This window comes from Chaetodon trifascialis, chromosome 14 (genome assembly GCF_039877785.1).
Source record: "Chaetodon trifascialis isolate fChaTrf1 chromosome 14, fChaTrf1.hap1, whole genome shotgun sequence".
NCBI lineage: Eukaryota > Metazoa > Chordata > Actinopteri > Chaetodontiformes > Chaetodontidae > Chaetodon > Chaetodon trifascialis.
This window is the reverse complement of record NC_092069.1, coordinates 12548335-12568154: the sequence shown is the minus strand read 5'-3', so window position 1 is coordinate 12568154 and position 19820 is coordinate 12548335. Positions and strand designations below refer to the sequence as shown.

The 19820-nt window shown below is 44.2% G+C and overlaps 2 protein-coding genes across 8 annotated transcripts in view; one reads left to right on the top strand and one right to left on the bottom strand.

Moving 5' to 3' along the window:
• Positions 1 to 7086, bottom strand: part of LOC139342740 (ryanodine receptor 3-like) — a 98957-nt gene extending 91871 nt beyond the window's left edge. For all 6 annotated transcript variants that reach the window (XM_070979985.1, XM_070979987.1, XM_070979986.1 and 3 more), the window contains exon 1: positions 6905 to 7086. In XM_070979985.1, coding sequence (XP_070836086.1) covers positions 6905 to 6952 — 48 coding nt within the window. In that variant the 5' untranslated portion in view covers positions 6953 to 7086. The remainder of the gene's footprint in view (positions 1 to 6904) is intronic.
• A 1892-nt stretch (positions 7087 to 8978) lies between these two features.
• The window catches only part of LOC139342077 (formin-like), a 51501-nt gene continuing 40659 nt past the window's right edge, over positions 8979 to 19820 (top strand). Inside the window, exons 1-3 of one of the 2 annotated variants that reach the window (XM_070978961.1) lie at positions 8979 to 9068; positions 9965 to 11652; positions 18575 to 18741. In XM_070978961.1, coding sequence (XP_070835062.1) covers positions 10077 to 11652; positions 18575 to 18741 — 1743 coding nt within the window. In that variant the 5' untranslated portion in view covers positions 8979 to 9068; positions 9965 to 10076. Of the gene's footprint in view, positions 9069 to 9334; positions 9624 to 9964; positions 11653 to 18574; positions 18742 to 19820 lie in introns of those variants that run through there. The other variant, XM_070978962.1, reaches the window with a different exon arrangement.

Sequence of the window (19820 nt, the reverse complement as noted above, 5' to 3'; positions counted from 1 at the left end):
CAACAGCCAATGTAACGCTATGCTTTATGACTGTGCCTGCACTCAAATGCTTTCAGACATAGCAACTTGGAAAGAAAAAAGACTTTTAAGAGGTGAGAAAGCAACACACCAGTAAAACTTGGGCACAGATTTACTGCAACCAGTGACTAATAGATAGCCACAGACTGGAAAATACAGCCTTGTATGTGTGAGCCAACATTAACTGCCAAGAAGCAATGGCAAAGAGAGGCAGAGATGAACCTGCGAGCCATGGAGGAGGCAGAAGCTAACGACAGGCTAACAGTTGCTGTTGGTGGTGGAGCCAATGTGGCAAGTGCACACTTAGCCTTATGGTGTTTAAGTTTTTTTTTTGTTTGTTTGTTTTTTTGGGTTAAAATGAAACAAATGGCAAGAGCTGAAAGGAAATTATCTACAGCAGGATACATTGATCTAATAGGTTGTTTGCACATGATGCCACGTCACTCTTTTGCTGTGGCGTGAACTGCAGATGGAGGGCCAGAAATGATTTTCTGCATAGGAAGCGCTATAACACACACTCAAATGCACTCAAAAGTTGCTCAGATCAATCAAACCAAGAAACCATAAGGAGCTTTTATTGAGTACCAAAAGTTGAGCTTTCAGTTAAGTTGAAAAAAAAAAAATCACTCCTCTTCATAACACAAGGGTCACATCCAACATATGCTCTGATTTTCTGTTTATACCTCTACATAAATTCATCTCAAGCAGCCCAGTAAGAACTCTCTTCCACCTCGTCCATTGCAGTTTTCACTTCCGGCCCTCTGTTCTAAGCAAATGTGTAGATACTGTGCTCAACATGAGTTTCAAACATTAATGTTGGCAGTGTGACGTTACGCAGGCTACTGCTGGCAGACCTAAATAATTAAACTAATATGTCCTCCGTCCCTGCTTGAAAGCAACAGAAGTAGCGTGCCACAATCTTATGTTTGCATGTTTTCTCTGTGCTGTCAGTGCAGCTTACAGGATTAATCGCACTGCATTGTTGTTGGTCTAAAGCAGCCAGCCATGGATATCAGGAGGTGGCCGAAGCACAAAAGAAGTTACGCGAAACCAAAAGGGCCATGACTCATCAACATTGGTGCTATTTGTAAAGTCAGGAGAGAAAAATCATTTTGTCTCTGAATAAAGTGAAATGTGCCAGGGAAGGATTGGTCTGGGTACAATAGCTCTTTTGTCCCTGGTGTGAATAACAATTAACGTGTTATACACAAAGACAACAATTAGGGAATCAATGTATTTATTTTTGTGTAATAAGAGGCACACAATACATATGGACAGGTATGTTAGTCCAGTCACTCGTCAGGGGGCTTTCTTTATATAAACGCTAACATGATATTATTAAACTTTGAGTTTTCATGAGACGTGGAAGTTAGTTAAGCATAGATATGCACACAGCTTTGAAAAGTAGTGAAATTACAAATCAAATGCTTCTTTATTTGACTTTTTAATCATGATTACAGGCAAGCAGGCATGAACTGTTATAATTCACTTCAGTAAGTCTGGTTATTGTTTTCATTCAGGTTCTAATGAGATATATACACTACAGTGTAACTAAACTCCTGCAAGTTTTTCCCAAAGGTGTCTTGACATTAATCATCACTGATGCTTTGCAGAGGTGTAATACACAGTATATAGAGAGAGGATGGAGATCCTTTAATGATTAAATCATTTAGATGCTGGCTCCATCTTAAATTTCATCCCGCTGATACATGTTTTCCATATTCATGATATTGTGCATGAGCACATTTTGTATATGATGAAGTGCTCCCACATGCAAAAAGTGGAGAGTTTTGTGGAGAAATATTAAACACTGGTTACACATTACACCCCTGACTGAAATCAGTCAGGGGTGTAATGTGTAACCAGTGTGGTTTGTGTGTCGCACACTTGATGAGGGAAGCCGTTATGGTTGAAGACTTAATATATTCAACTAATGTATTCAGTGACAATTCGGTGATCAGCTGATTATTGACGTGTGTTTCCAAGTTAAACATAAAATTTCAGCTTCTCCTGTGTGAAGATTTCCTGCTTTTGTTTCACGTCATTCTTTCACTGAATGCCTGCAGATATTGGCTTGTTGGTTGTCATTTGAAGACGAGGCTTAGTGCTCCAGTAAGCTTGTGATGAGTATTTGCTATGATTATACATTTAATACACTAAGCAGTTAATTAATTGAGACAATAATGGATTTAGAAATAATGTAAATACAAACTTGTTGCCACATCAAATGTCTGCAAAGCAGAAATGTAACACCATGTGATTCTATAGTTGAAAACAGAAAATGGCGATATGTTGGTGGGTCAACAATCGAGGAGAACAGGACAACAGGGTCTTCTTTAGGAGGAAGTGTCCTACGCTGCCTTATTAAATATTCATGCACTGAAACACCAGATCAATCAGGCCTGCTTACTGCATGCAACAGACATTACTGAGGAAATTTCTTCATTTGGTGGCACGATCAATAGCTCATTACAGCAGCTTTACACTGGGTTGTCTCTGGTCCTGCCAGCTTAATTCCCTCTACATCACAGGCCTATCTTAACTGTCCATCTTCATCACAGAACGCAGGGTTCTGCTGAACAACACTTCCACATTACACTTCACGCCAACTTACTTCTCTGCAAGTGGAGTTTTTGAAAGTGCAATTTTGAGAGCTGTGGACAAGTCTCACGGGGTGCTAATGGCACATATGAGGGAAATCAATCCTGCTGCAGCGATATGGACGTACATGCAGAAAAAGAGCATCTATCCGAGTAGTGCCATGCCTTATACATGACACAACTTTGAACTGAGTAGTTTAAATGCAGCTCATCCAGGAAAAGAGATTTCACACTTGTCCATGACAATATTTTAGAAATAAACAAATCATATGAAATGAGGAAAGGCAAGCATTCACACGCAGCATCAGGTTTCTGCTTGCAACAGCTGCTAAAAACATATGCCAAAAACACTCGACAGGGCAATATCCCCAGTGACAATTTGCATGACAAGATTTTTTTTTCCTGTTTTCATGAAATCACTTTGTCACAAAGCTATTCCGGAGTGAATCTCTGCGCTCAAATCTGCACCATTATGCTCAAAAAGCCTGTCGGTCGCTAATGAAACTGAGCTATTACTTTTTTAATTCAAGCATGAAATGACAGCAGACCTCATCATAATAACATTAAAGCTCCCCTCCTTAGTGTCAAGCGGAATGCGATGATGTGCTGAACTGAATTCCCATCAGCGAGAATAATTTCATGGTAATCTCTAATAATTATACACGGGGCAAGTGACAGAGGAACAGGAGGAGCCACAGCTGAGGCGAGTCAGGGATACTTGTGGCGCTAGATTTGTGCACAAACAAGCATCACCTAAGATACCGGACACACTTTAATTGCTGTACTTCACGGTCTCTGATAAAGTCAGGCAAGGATGCTTCGAGGTAGTTTCATAGTAAGAAGAACGCATCAGATCGAGGCCAGCTTTGGTTGCCTCTGGGCCGGCGTGTTGGCCACAGCCTCCACCCTCACTTCACCACTTCAAACTGGAGGTCTTCCAGCGCCACACACACAAAAAGCAGCACATCACAATGAAGAGGGGAGGAGAGGAACCAAAGGGAGATGAAAGAGTGAGATGAAAGTAAAAGCAGGAAAAAGGGAGATGAAAAGTGACGAAAGGGGAAAGAAGAGAAGAGCAACAGCAACAAAGGAGTAACCCAGCAGGGTGTTCAGAGAACATGAGTGGGTGAGGAGCTCTGGCACTGATGTCACGGCCACAATTAACACTTCACTGTCTCAGACTGGTTTGTCTGCTGGTTTGGCATCGCCTCTGTGCTGCTGCATTACAAGCCAGCACCTGGACGCAAAGTGAGCCCTGTGCGCCCTCATGTCACCAAGCCCAGCGCTGCCACGGTGCATTAGTCAAAAGCCCCAGTCTGGCCTTTCCAGAGCCGCCACTCCCACTCCAACAGCTAAGAGATGGTCGGATTTGATACTCGGCCAGCAGGGCTCCTCAGCACAAACCTCTGCCTCTGCGTGGACTATCACTGCGTGCTGTATTGTGTTTTCACTAATAAAAGCACTTCTATCAGGATGGTTGCGGAGTGAGACAAGAACAAAAGTTTGCTTCCGCTCTTCTCCCTCCACTCATCTGCTATAATGGCACAACACGCAGTAGGCAAGCAATTCATTTAGAAAACTGCTCTTACATAATGAGCTGCCTGAGCTGTGAAACCATACAACTGATACTTGATTCACTGTACAGCTTCTAATGATGCTGCTGGAGCTGGAGCATCTGAGGACATGTCCGGTGCCCAAACAGCACAGATGAAACTCCTGTGGAATATGCAGCCTTTATTAAACCCTCAGCGCAGCCCCCCTTCGACATGAAACAGCAGTTTGGGGGAAGCTTTTCTCTGAGGTTCCTGGCTCACAATCAGCAACATCAAATTACCCATGACTGAGATATTCTCGCTCCTACACCCTCTCCTCCCTTCCTTTCCTCCCACTGAGTTGGGTTTATAGGCAGCGGTCCGGCCGGCAGGGGCAATTTCTGCCACCACTCCAGGGAAATTACTTTGCGTAGTTAGAGAAACGGCAGTTTGTGAACTGCTTCATCAGACTCCTTGACTCCAATAACAAGCAACACTTGGATGCCAGCAAGAAACATAGCTTCAACATATCCTCCGCACAGTACTGCAACTAATGTTGAAACAAGTTCAGAACAAGTGTTTGTGCATGCCTGCATGTTTGAAATTAGTTTTTAAGCTAGTTTTATTTTGCTTTCTTATCTTTCTTTGTTGATGTTTGAAATCTATCTATTGGCACATGTGAGAAATTGTTTCTGCAGGACTGACTACATAAATGCACTGTATGTCAGTGCATGTGTGTGCGTGTGTGTGTGTGTGTATCTGTTCCTGTTCCCCTACACTGAGTAGTTCAGCTGTGCGTTGCTTGGACTGATGAATAATTTCTGCACCGTGCTCTGCTGTGGCATGTCTGGTGCAGCCTGACTGCACCACACAGCTTCAGCTCTGCAATTTGCATTCAACACACACGCACGCACACGCGCGCGCACGCACACACACACACACACACACACACACACACACACACACACACACACACACACACACACACACACACACACACACACACACACACACACACACACACACACACACACACACACACACACACACACACACACACACACACACACACACTTTTACACTCATGAACACCAAGCCTGCTCACTGCGCCCCCATCCCAACACCATTGAGCCTGTCAGCTGCTTCCCTGCGTGGAGGGGATGCAACAAGCTGCTAAGCCCTTTTTAAAGCAACAGCAATTTCCTATTAGTCAATGTCATCTCGCTTTTTCTCTTAGGGAGAAAAAAAAATGTTCACTTTGAATCCAACAAATGGGACAAAAACAGCCAAGCAAGCAAAAACGACTAAATCCACAACTCTTATGAAGACAGTTTCTAAAAAGCCTTGATTGTGGATTGGTTGCATTTAAGTTTGAGCCCAGAAAAGAGGAGAAATGGAATGAAATGTCAGCTGTTTTTCATGCTGATGTGCTGACCTCTAAGTGCTGTGGCTAAAAGGTTGCGACAAAATAAGGAAGAGCATTTTTCTGAGTGAAAGGAAGGGACATTTTAAAGCTCACTGGGGATAGGTGGGTCTTTCAGAAACAGTGACTTAGTCCAGAATCCACTTTCTGCACGTTGTTCGCTTGGATCTCAGTTGACATGCAGACACTATTAGCTACAGTAGAATCATGCCTTTTAAAATAAATTTTAGCACAAAAATGTCTGTATTGCTAAAATCTACATAAAAACAAGAGCATCCCTTCTCCATTTCACAGCAGGTTGCACATCTGTGAGCAGCTTAATAAAGGGAAACCACAAGCAGCAGTGCCAGTGATATGTGCAACCAAACACCTCCATACTGTCTCGGGGTCTATCTGGAGGACCTCCAGCGCTCTGCTACATCATCTCTCCTAGACGAGCGAGTGTGTATTTTCAGCATTGATGTGCCTCTCAGTGCATTTCACCACAGATGAGCATATCATGTCATCATCTATCTTTGTCAACAGTGGAAAGTCTTCCTCTCTGCACAACCACCGCCACACATTTCCACTCTCAACTCACTTTCAGGTTAAGAAATGCATTTTGACTAAGTGACACATATTTTCATTATCATGTAGTACTAGAGCCAAGAAGATGAAATAATCTGCAGGCTATAGCCTCTTTTTAATGCCCATGCAATACAAACTGTCTACACTGGCTTTATGCCCAACAAGTAGACAGCATCAGTAATCTGGCTGGGGTGCAGCAATACTGTATTTATGACTAAATTAATTTGCATAGACCTCTGCTGCTGCTCAGGAACCCTGGGGTGACTGTCTGGACAGGCAGCCTTCACTGCCAGGCTACCACGTTTGAACAGACAGCATGCACACTGGCTCACAACTCCTTTTATCCTCAAAGACATTTAAGCGAGGCTAAGAAGCTATTTCAAGACCAAGTTAAATCAGCGTTTGCACTGTCCATTTCTGATGGACAGATAATTAAGAACACAACGGTGCAGCAAGGTGAATGTATAAGTTTGACATGCATTGGAAATTGTGCTGTCAACTTCTTGAGAGACTGCAGAAAAGACAATAGCTGTCAGCAAGCGATGCGCAAAACAATGGAGCACTATCACCGCCTGTAAGATCTGCAAGAAGGCACGAGGTGATCAAAGGCTCCGGGATAAAATAACATCTGTGAGGCGAGCCCAGTGATGGGCAATCGACAGTCATCATCCCACACACAAGGCACCGTGAAAAAGAGAGCCGCACATATTCCCACAGTCGCACGGAGCTGCGCTTCAAGCGCAAGCGGCAGGAAATGTACTTACGGTCCTGAGGAACTGAATTTCATCCTCTCCTTCTCCACCTTCAGCCATGGCTGCAAAGGAGCCTGTTCAGACTCGGGAAGCCTCCGCTGGCTCCTCTCTCCTATCGATATTAGCATATAGCTAATCCACGGCCATACAGCGGGGGAGACTACCGCAGCATGTGTCACTCAAGCGCCCGGCTCACCGCCCGGAGGAGGAGTGTGTGTCAGCATCGGTGGGCTGGAGCGACTGGGGACGGTGTGGCGGGGAGACAGGCACAAGCCAAGTCGTGTAGCCGGGATACAGCAGCGGGGTCTTTATCTTCGACGTCACCGGTAGACCTTATTAATGCAACCGTGAAAGCGCGAACATTCAAATAGGAGAGTGTTAAATGCGGCCAAATAATCAGCATCTCTTAGCTGAGGACACGTTGTGATGAGCAGCGTTGATTGTACAGGATGCAGGAAATTCATGGCAGCTGCTGTTTCCAGATCAGCACCATGGTCAGCACCCCACAGCACAGCAGACCTGCACCAATACGCTGCGAAGTGCGGCGCATCGCAGCTCATTTTACAGGCTGATTTTTTATTCATTATTATTATTTAATTCATTTCTGGAAAAACGGCAGCACAGCTTAGCATGGCAGCCCGTGTATTTCTCTGCAGAAAATGTGCTATTAGCACAGTTGAAGTGGGAAGAGCAGACTTATGGGGCAAATAACAAAATACATCTGCAACATTTTCAGAACAAAACATATAATCTGCATCCTGTTTTCTGTGATGTAGCTGCACTATTAACTAAATTATGCGGGAAAAATGGTGACAGTGTGGCATGAACAGAGTCTAAGAAGATGTAGAACATATGCCGCCGTGCAATTTAAGCTGACATTCAATCACACGTGCTCAAATATTTAAAACATTATGTGTGGATAAAAGCCATTCAATTATTAACGTTAAATGAGATGAAATTCAAGAAAAAATTAATGGACGCAGTGGAAGTTCATTTAACATTTTGTGCGGACTGAATAGAGACAGCAGTGATCAGTCTGGACCGTCAGGTTATAATGAAGCCTGCTCATCTCTGCAACTGAACACATAGCTCCTTTATCATGATGCTGTGACGCCCTCTAGTGTCAAAGCTGCGATCTAACACCTAAACTTAAACCCAGACTGTACGTTTCCTTCCCTCATGGTGCCTGTTAAATCACTTGAAACCACTCCTATCCTTTATTGGCCAATTAACAGCCTGTTGAAACAAGCAGGCTAATGATATTAATATTTCAGTACCCCTTAGAATATTCTCTCCACATTTAGTTAAATAAACGAGTTACACTTAAAGCACTATTCTTCTAGATGTGAGCCATCTAAGCTGTAAGTAAGTGACTCATTCTCATCTCCACATGAGACCACAAACTCTACCAGGAAAGTTAGATGTGTGCCATCATTTCTTCAACTTTATGGCATGGTCTGTTATTCCAGCTTCCTGATATAACCCTAAATTTTCTGCTTAACTTTCCACCAAATTTCAGTGAAATCTCTTAGTGTATCTATGCTTCCATATATGTCTACACATTTGACTGTTTTCCACATTTTTTGACTGTAATCTAATTTATCGTGACTGCCAGTTTAAAGACAAGATAAAGACAAATTCCATACAATATTTCAATATTAAATAGTGAGATATCCCGCTGTATGCAAGTATATAAATCGAGAAAAATCCTGTTTTGTATTGAAACAAGTTACTCGTGTAACTGTGATGTATGCGTCAGCCACTAGGTGTCTCTGTTTCGTAAGAAATGACTGCCAGAAAGAGGTTTCAGGTACTTCCACTTACCCTGCACTTATCTCTCTGCGTGTGCGACAAACTGCCTGTGTTATGCAGAAAAATACTGGACGCCGTTAAATCTGTAAAATTAGACCAACTTTAGGCACACTTTGGTTCCTCTCTGCAGCTGCACGGACTGAATCCCCTCACATGGCCTACCTGCAAGCAGCAGCTGCACTGACTCAAAATGTGGGACGTGGATAAACGATGAGGAACCAATCAAAGCGCAGTGAGCCGGCGCTGAGTCCGCCTATTGGACCAAACCCCCGTCCATCACGGCGGACGAGCCCAGGGAAGCAGTGGTGTGCATTGGCTGGCTGCAGTAAGATGTGAAGAAATATTTTCCATGCTGCTGAATCGGGTAAGTAACTGTTTATCTTTTACGAGCTGCAGCTGTGCTTTTACCTGCCGCAGGTGCAACTGATTGAAACGAGCTCTGCGCTTCTAATTAAATAGATGACATCAGACTGATGCCGGTGTGAGGCTAACGCAGAGTTTCATGCATTACATTTTAATTTCTAATACATTTTCATGAATATTTCTCGGAGTTGTAGCGGACAGCCGCAGGACAGTGCAGCCTAATTATGCTGCCATCTTTACACTCCATGGCACTCGTGCTTGTGCAAGGTGACAGTCAGCAACCCGCGGGATTATGTTATGATGTAAACAGTTGAGAGAGGTTGCGAAATGTTGAGGGTGCCCATTGAGGCGCATGTAAAATATGTGCCTGTTTTGCTTGTAAATATCTCTAATGGCAGCCATAGCATAGGCTTCTGCGTGCGTCGTCACCTTGTGTGACTCTCGCAGCTTTTCTGCGGCAGCTTGTGAAATGTTGATGAAATGCGGCTTAGAAATGTTTCATCTACTTATACAACAAGGCCCGAGAGGACGATGAAGATGAGATAGTGTGAGGAAGGTAAGTATTCAGTAGGATCACTGTGCAGTTTAATCAGTGCCGTGTTGGGTTTTGTTTAGTTTTTTATTAAAGTAGGAGGTTGACAGTGATATGTGGAGGCCCCATTGTTGGGAAAGGAGCAGTTTGCATTGTTAAAGGCTTCAAATCTAGCTCTGCATTGTCATGCCACTGAAAATTAGTGTTCTGTGTTGGAAATGTGAAGATTATATTACTAAAGCTTGAACTCATACAAGAATATAGGCAGACTTGTATCAGCAGTGCTTAAAAGTCACTAACATGAACTAACATGTTATTGGACATATTTTAAGATTTATAGCTGTGTGCTACTTTCTTTCTGACAGTATCTGGACACGCCAGGTGATGAATAGCCAGAGATCCTCCTCTACAGCTCAAGCCCAGTCACACTGTCTGGGGGCTGACCACTCACTTATTCAGAGTGCTTGAGTGATTAACATGGCACCCATCATGGAGGGCACACACACTGTGTTGCTCCTATATGCACCCATCCGTGAGCTCAGTAACATCAGCCTGTATTTCCCCAAGAGGCGGGCCCCGAGCTTCAAGTACAAGAGCCGCGCCCCTGATTCAGAAAGGGCCGATAATGACCATGACTGGGGAAAGGAGGATCTCGCAGTGTCCGAACAAAGAGGCCAGTCTTCCGACTCCTCAGGCGGACTCTTCAACTCCCAGCAGGCAACAAAGGAAGCTGTTGCAGAGCTCTGCTGGCTGGCGGCGGAGCACCACCAGTTGCTGGCGGATCTCTTATCGCTGTGTAGGGTTTGCGCCAACAAAGTCAGGATGGGTAACCAGGATGGGAAACTTCAGGATTACATGGAGGGTCAGGAAGTTCACCTTGAAGGTCAGGTTCTCAGCAGCAGTGGCTATTCTCTCATTGCGCCCCCAGAGCAGAAGAGAGCTGCATCTAAGAGCAAAAAGCTGAAGAAGTTGGGAGGCAAGAAGCTTGACAGTGCTGAGGATTTGCTGCACAGTAAGATGAAGAAGAAAGTTACCAGCGGAGCTCCATCCATTGACCGTTCTGCTCAAGACAATGTATTCATATCTACAGCCTCAGTGGTGGAGCAGATCCCAGGTGTCCCACCTTCCATCCATGTGTCTGACAGCCCAGTCACAGGCTCTTATGTCAGCGCAGTCAGTAATCCCATCCTGCCCATGGAGGAACCCTTCCAGATCACTCAAGAGGGTTGGGACTTTATGGAGGACAACCGGACATTTGACCCTGACATGGATTTCTGCAATGACTTCTCAGAGTATGACGGTGAGCTGGGTTATGAGTCGTCCTTTTGCAGCCTGATGGACGGTCTGACGCGTCGGGAAAGTGGCAGCAACCTTCGACCAATTAAGAGGTTTGATTCCTTTGGTGAGACATTATCTGACAATGCATCAGCAGTCAAGTCTGCTCAGCAGCTGAATGGTGAAATCACCCAGAGCAATGTTGGGGTCAGGGTGGTGGCCAAAGTGCAGGATGTGGAAGGGAGAGTGCAACGTGTCAGCCATACAAGCCCAGACAGGGCAGGGCCAGCCGTGCAGCATCCAGGGACAAGCAGCTGCGAGCAACCGTATGGAAAGTGGAGAGGGCCAAATGGAGAGCAGCTGCTGGGAGTCAATAGAGAAAAGACAGGTAACAAGCTTTCTGAGGGGCTACGGTTGCCCCTTTCCCATACCACTGAACCTTACCCCCAAACCAAGAAGAGCCCCTCTTCACCTTCCCTCGCTGGGGTCTTCAACACATCTTTCCCTGCTTCCAACAGTCTCCAGAGCATGTCCCCTCTCCTGTCCCCTCTGTCCTCCAAGCAACCAAGCCCACAGCTCAACCACCGCATTGTGCTGCTCTCAGATAAGGATGTGGACCACGAACAAGACAGCTCTAGTAACACAGACGACCCCAAAATCTTCACTGAGGTCATCGACAAGAACGGCAACAAGCGAACCGTCACCCGTCTGGATCTGAACCTCAGCAGGCGGCCCAGCAACTCCAAGTGGAACTCCTCCAGCAACTCCACAACAACAGGTGAGTTATTAGAAGTTCCACTGCTCTAATTCATGCTGGAACTCCCTGCCTTGATGTTTATGTTGACACCGGTGCTTTTATCATCTCAGTAGCGTGAAACGTTTGGTAGTGCATGCCCTTCATCTGGCAATGCTGGATTTCAAAGAACAGAACAAGAAAAAAAAAAAAAGATGCCTTGAGAGATATTCTAGTGTGTCTCTCTGTGTGTCAGACCAACTGCCTGAGGTTGTTGTTGAAATGCATCAGACATTTACTGTGCAGCATTGTGACTGAAACATTTCCCACAAAGGGAGTTATACTTCGTCCCCACAGCTGTTATCTAAGAATCTAGCCAGACCAATAAATAAGACTTATTTTCTAAAATGCCTCTGTTCATCCTGTTAGTCTTTGACTGCTGTGTTCTTGACTTGGCTAAGACGTGTGACCACAAATTAAAAACTACCCAGCAGAGTTGTACAAGGGGCAAGCAGGGCCTGAGAATAGTTTCGCTGATGATCCAGTTTAACTCTCTCAGTGCCGCTGGGAAGGCAGAGATTAGTGGGAGTGTCCCAGATCAAAGGCTCAAAGTTGACACGGGGTCCGACCTGACTGGGATTCTCGTGAGCGCGGTGTTAACTGAAGCATTGCCAATTTGGACTTTGAGGGATCTTATGTCCCTCCCCTAAACCCACATCCTCTCCAGTTCACAGGACGCTGACAAAGGATCAGGGACCCCAGTGGGCACAAGAGTTAGAGAAGGGATTAGAATTTCTTTATTTGCAGAACTCTTGTCCCCTTTTCATAATCTCTGATATTGTATCTTATCCCTACAATGACAGAATGGGAGGTTTTAAATGGTCACATCATATTTGCAAAGCCATAATAATGTCTTAGCATAACCTTTCGGTGACCATTGATGACATTTTTTGGTCACTTACGCTCAGTTTTCCACTTTCTAATCATCGTCTTTCCTTTCTTACCAGTTTGTGTTTATCGTAACTGCTCATACCATTCTGTGATCTTTTTTTCTGTTTGATCAGTTGAAGAAGTTTGTGCTTTTTACTGGAATCACTCCAAACAGCACAGTCCAATTTGATGCTGTTGCTATGAGGCTTTTGAAGCAGGCTTCATCATTATTACATTAGCTACTGTCCCTCTGTAGCATAGTTAATTATCCCTTTCAGTCAGTGTCACACAGTTTTTGCTTAATTCCGCTGCAGCAAACAGAAGGCCTTGCTTTGATTATGCCATTTACTAATAGACCATAGATAATGGTTGGACCGTGCTTTTTCAATTGCCAGTGTAGACAGTTTAACCACTAATTTAAGAACACTGCTGCATTGTTGAAGGAAGCTCCAGAGCATTTGAGTTGTTGCATCATAGACCAGAAGTAGCTCAACCCATTTGGCCAGCAGTGCTCAGCTCAGCAGCAGCCATGAGGGAGGAGTAGAGCTGAGCTGTGGGGAGCTCAGTGAGCTGGTGCTGGCTTTACTCATGTGGAGATAATTTGGATCAATTCCTACTGAAACGACACTGTCCCTGTGTGTCCTCACCTAGGCATGCACACACACAGAAGCCACTAGTAACATTTACACACGCACACACATAATCAACTTTCTGTGGCATTGGACTTCACCTCCTTTTTTTTCATTAAATCCCCCATTTTTAATTTCCTGGACATGTGGCAAATATCCTAAGTCCTCATCAGATGCAACTGTGTGATATTTGAACCCATAAGCTGCTGCATGACAGAGCAAGATAAACTTACATTGTTGCCTGTATCATGCTAACCGAATGCTTTATGCTCCAGAGCCATCACAGTGAAGGCTTAAACCTTTAATCTAAAGGAGGAGTCCTTCTGTCGATTTCAGTGCATCTCAGCTGTTAACTAGACCGCCATTGTGTCGCTTGATAATTGAATACGCTTCAGACGTTAACACAGATAAATGAACATCACAGGGTCCAGCCAAAAGGGCTAAGTGGGTCAGTGTGAAGCCTGGCCATTCATGGTTTGCAAATGTCGAACAAATTATGATCCAGCCTCTTTAATCTGCGCTCTCTTGTTGAAGCTCAGTGCTTATTAATAAGTGTGATTATTATGCAGATGAGAATGGTTATTCTCTTGTTTTGCTTCATGTGCTAATGCTCTGAAACTGCAGTCTGTAACAGAATACTTTGTGTTTACTAAAGGTGTGTATGTGGTTGTTTTAGACCATGTCTACAGTATGTAATGTGTGCCGTATAGTTTCTCTTGTTAGCACTGTGTTAGCATGTGTAGAACTGTGTTACTTATTTTCTTATACTTGCCGGCTTTTTGACGAGGACCATCGACACAAACACCATTTTAAAGCTGAATGAGAAGCTTAAAACCTGCAGTAACAGATTTCTTTGGCCAGTTGGAGGCAGCAGAAACAAGCTCCAAACGCACTGACATGTTAGCCCCTTTTAAGTGGATGTTTGTTAGCCAACAGTTGCCTTTTACACACCCAGCAGATACATAGCAACATTAGCATTCATTTGAAGTCATTTTTGAGGATTCTTGGCAAATGTAAATCCAATATTTATTCCTCTTTTAGCTATGTTTTTGGTCCTCGACAGCCCCCGGGGGGGACAGCTGTCTCTTTAGCCGCTAAATGCGCCACCTACCTTTGTGTGTCTGCTGTTTGGTGCTGAGCAGGCAGTGTGCAGTGGGTTTTTAGAGCTTTTTCATCGACCTGCAATTGAAAACTGGTGAGAGTGATGAAACTAAACTAAATTTTCGGGTAAAAGAGACTATCAAATGTTCTAATGTTCGACCTTTTTCAAATTACAGTCTGATGATCCATTGTGATTATCCAACATAAATATAAAAAAATGTCAGGACAATCAGCCATCAGTCTGTCTCCCTCTCTCTTTGTTTATCCCCCATCCCACAGTTCCCTATTCATTTTATTGTCCGACATATGGAAGGCAATACGATAATCAGATTACCCAATACGTTCCAGCAAGGTCATATGAAACTGATCAGTGCAGAGCAAGAGTGTATCAGCCTGCTCTCCCTGCTAGCTGTCATTCAACACAAAGTGCCCTGCCATGCAACATTGTTCCACCCAGTGAGGACAATGCCCAGCTCTATTCAGATAATGAAGTGGATTCTGCCAAAACAGGCTACGAGAGTGTCTCTCGCAGTCCGTCTCAGTGTTGCTCTGAGCTGCATGCCTTCAAGACAAACAGGGCACTAAGGTCCTCCTCATGTAACGTATAACTTGTATTCTTTAATAAATGACTGCTGCACTACCATCTTGGCAATGTTCCATCTCATGCTTTTTAGTATGAGCAGCTTTAAAAGGCTTCTCCTCAGCGTCCCTCTATTTTAAACATAGAATCACCATTGGACTGAAACGAACCTAACCAAGTTTCCTTTCTCCCAGTCAATGGCCTGCCAGGCCCAATGAAAGCTCTCTTCCTTCTTCCTCAGTCCTGTATAAACCCATCAGCCTTCAGAGCTGCATTTCAAATGAGTAACGATGACTCTGTGGGCATCATGTCATGCTACATTACTGCTCTGGCCCTCAGAGCACCACAGCACTCTCCTCCGAGTTTCCACTTGTGGCTATACCCCGTACATGGACCTTAGCACTGACAGCCGGACCAGTCAGTCAATCAGCCAGCCATGCAGAGCCAACAAGCCTGTGTGGAGAAACGCTTTGACGGGCGCGAAAGAAACCAGGGTGATTTATAAAGTCTGCGTTTTTCATGATTTATATTAAAATCTATGATCCTTCTTCATGGCTAAAAGTGATGGAGGCGGGTGGAGGCTGCCAGATGCACTCATGCCACATGGCCCAGTTCTTTTACTTTGAATGATGAGGTTATAGATTTTTTTGTGGATAAAATCAGGCGCTGTTGCAGTTGGCTGTTGCATCTGTAATAAGAATGAGAAACTATAGCATGGCGGGAGTTAGACTATTATTCATTTGTGAAAGCTCTGTGTCTGTAGATATGCATGTAGGTATTTATCTTTTCTGGCCTGCTATAATCTCTTATTAATATCAAAAAATATATATATCAGGTTCACTAACTGCTGCTTATAAACGAACCAAGACACTAAGTACCTTTAAAGCTTTGAAGAATAACTGTGGTTCCATTTCACTGCTTTGTTGTGCTCAACACAGCCTCCACAAAGCTTTCTCTGACCACTGGATGAGTGATGACCCGCAGACAGAGTGATAGGTGGTTTAATCCATCTCCACTGACAGCACCCACCTGTCAGGATCAGACTTTAGACGGGTTCTGTCAACACAGATACTTTGTTGTGAAAATGATAATGCCAAATTTAACACAGAAACTTCCACACTGTCTGACAGCCGCTCACCTGCAGGTTGTGATTTTCACTGTCACATTACTGTGCTGTCATACACCGGCGTGTTTACTCTAGGGAAACATCTGTATGCACTGTAGCTTTCTGGAACTCCGTTAAACTACACTGACTTTGCTAAAGTGCCTTATGTGTATAGACTCAGACAGTATTTGATGGACTGCTGTTGTCCTGGCTTGGGATGATCCAGTTAGTTTTGCATCACTTGCTGTCAGACTTAAAACACAATCCCATCTGCACCCTGTGTCCCCTCCGTTATGGACACTGTGATTCGCTTTCGGCTTTTAGAGCAGCAGGGAGGGAGATTAAATCGCAATAAGCGCACAGTTTGCTCCAGGGAGAGTGAACTTAAGCTCACTGTGTGTGTGCGTGTGTGTGCGTGTGTGTGCGTGTGTGTGCGTGTGTGTGTGTGTGTGTGTGTGTGTGTGTGTGTGTGTGTGTGTGTGTGTGTGTGTGTGTGTGTGTGTGTGTGTGTGTGTGTGTGTGTGTGTGTGTGTGTGTGTGTGTGCGTGCGTGCGTGCGTGCGTGCGTGCGTTGAAAGAGAGTGATAAGTCCACTATTGAATAAACAAATGCAGTGCCTTCATTACCTAATGTGTCTAAGAGTTGCTTCTCCACATCTATTTACAATTTCACTGAGTCTTGTTTCTATCTTACAGCAGTGACATCAGAGCTTCACTGCAGTGTGTTTGACCACAGGCCAACAGATGCCTTTTCCTCTCCCTGTCCAGATGGTGGCAGTGTCAGCCACATTATGCATATTTAATTAAACAACCGGTTTGCCATCAGTCTGGTGAGGCACACATGCACACGCAAGCCTTCAAGATGATTTAGCTGTAAATCATTTGTGGGAGTCATGAAGTAACATTTGCGTATTTCAAAAATGTAATTGTTTAACTAGAAGCAGGAATTGAGGGCTGCTTCTGATCAGTAGTTTCTTTCCTTGGCCTGGACTGTGCATTTGGAAATGGCCCAGCCTGCAGTCAGCAGTTCCTGCTGCGGGACCAAGCAGCGCAGCATTATCATAATGAAAAGTTATTAATCTAATCCTTCTTTTTTTTTTTTGCTGTCCTAAGTCCCAGATAACTAGAGGGACCTTGGGCAATGCTGCTATCCCATAATGACTGATTGTGGGAGAATACTGACGCTGAATTTCAATGCTGCCGTTTTTTGTGAAGCCCCCCAGTTAGTTTGAGTGTGTGTGGGCTCTCATAACTGAATTTAAAGCATTTGGCCGAGACTCAGACTCTGGGGAGGTATACAAGGGGACTTCCAAGTCCTTAGAAGTGGCTGCTGAATAGCAGCACAGTAATACTGTATGCTGTATTCAAGGATACTCGTGACAAAGGGAGGTGATGGGATATTTAAGTAGCTCATCGAACAGGAAGTTATATTTTCTGTTTCTAGCTCATTGTTCTGCCGAGGTCGAGGTGCTGTCTTACAGCTAGAGGAAACTGAGGTCACCAATCTCTCAAGATCTATACCCTTCCACTCTCACTCCTACGGTGTTCTCTTTCTCCATCTCGTTTTTTTTCTCCTTATTCATTGATTCACATTGCTGTCCCTGCCCCATATGTCTTAACTTGTGTGACGTCCATGACTCTCTTGAGACTGTAAATGCATGCATCAAGGCAAGAAACAGTATATCATGTTTCCGTGCACGTGAGAAGAATGTGAAATTGCATTTCTACTTTGAGCCTGGATTGCTCCTCAGTAGCTGGCTCTAGCCTGGTTCCTGAAGTTAATGCCATGTGACTTGTTCAGGGCATAGCACATGAGGAAGGTTCTGCAGGTTGAGCCTGTGTCTGCAGTGTGTCTCTGAGCAGTAAATATTAATGGCCAGGTGCTCCGAAATGCACAGAATGTATCCAACCTCCCCAGCATACTGCTGCAAAAATGGCATTGAGGAAATTCCTACTGAATTTCAAAAAATACTTTTACCCTGTTTTAGCTGTTGTCAAAGTGGTCTTCATCATTACCCGTCACTCATCACCCTCTGTGTGACTGCCTGGTCAGGAGAGGGCAGTGTTTCCAAGTCTAAATAAGGGTGAAGTCCTCCTTCAGGGCCTTTGGATGACTAAACATTTAGGCTGACACAAATCACACACACCTATCTGCACCTGAATTCATTGTAGCACAGTGGTAGCGCTGAGTAACGCCATGATGTGGCTCTGTCACAGTGAACATGTCTTCAATTCAAATTCAACATGAGAAAGTGGCAATTTTTTTTTAATCTAGTGCTCTGCAGCTTTTTTTTCCTAACTGGGTGAATGTGGCTTTCTGCTGGTGTTGACAATGAGAGCAGGACCGGCTGAGTGCAGATAAAAATAGCCGTGTGCCCTCAAGCCTGCAGCAAAACAGGGGTCTCTCTCTCTCTGCCTGGTTGATGCTAAAAGATTCTGATCTGCTCTCTACCTTGTTACACTTCTATCACACGTGCAGGATACACAGGAAAACAACTTGCCTTGCTCAGTGACGCTTATTTAGTATCTGTTATGCTGCATGTGGTTTCCTGTGCTATGATTCCTTACAACAGGCAGAGCATTGATTACCCTGTGGTCGTGTGTTTGCTTTTGTGTTTCTGCAGAGGACTCCCTCTTGCGCCAGGATGACATTTGGATGTTGGATGGCGATGACACTCAGGAGCCCCTTACCCGAGCGCCACGTCCAGATCACCTCGACTTCCTACGCATCACACCGCCTGAGGATGACATCATTGGGGACACACCCTACTGTCCCAAGCTGGAGTGCACGGTGAGAGCCTTCAAACATGAGCAGTACAAACACAAATTAACTCTCATGCATATTTTCACTGCTGCAGAAATGTACCACAGCACTCCTTTTCTCCCACCTCATGGGACTCATAGGCATTTCTCTCCACTCGAGCATTTAACCACCTGATCATAAATTCTTAGAAATGGATTAACGGGTCACAGATTCTAATCTGTAGGCTGGGGTCTTGAGCCAAAACTGACTGAGATCATTCCACTCAAACCCTTTTCGTTCAGAGCAATGGCAGGAAAATCCCTCCTTCTCTTCTAAGATATTTTAACCTTATTTTCAGTGGGGAAGGCTGTTAGGAGTAATTACTGTGATTTCTCTCTCCTGTAATTGAGCTGAAGTTGCAACACAAGATATTTTTGTTTGCCACAGAGCATGTGACTGATGTAATCCTACTTTACAGTATCTGTATCTCCTAAAAATACCTAAGCCTGCACCAAACAACGCCTTGTTTGTTTCCAGGTGTTTGTAGGCTTTAAGTATGTAAGAAGTAGTGAAATTAAAGAGCTACCAAATTGCACGTCTCAATCAGCTAATAAAATGGTGTGGAAAACTGTTTCCATCTCTTAATCTGTTCACATTCCATCATGCTGTCTGACGAAGGCATTCATTCCTGTGGCAGATCAGGCAGATTACCTGGGTGTGGTTTTAGGCGGGTGTAAGTATCAGTGCAAGCCACGCATTGTTTTTTTTTTTTTTTTTTTTGGAAGACACAATAACTGCCCTGAACGTCAACATAATCAGTTAACATACCATTGCAAAGGCCACACTGCACAGCATTAGACACTCTGTATTGTTGTGAAAGTGACACCATCTCAAGTATTTGGCTTCATGGTCACCGTCATTCATTTTCAGGCTTTAGAAAAACACACACCTCTGTTGTACATGATATATCCTGTGTGTGTTGTAGCAGCTGAATACACAAATGGAGGCCTGTGATAATTACTAGTTTGTTTTTTTTTAAAATCTCTTATGTTTGAATGATCCGCAACTTGTAAATTGATCATTTTACTCATATTTTGAGCTCATGTATGTGTCAGATCTGTGTTCAC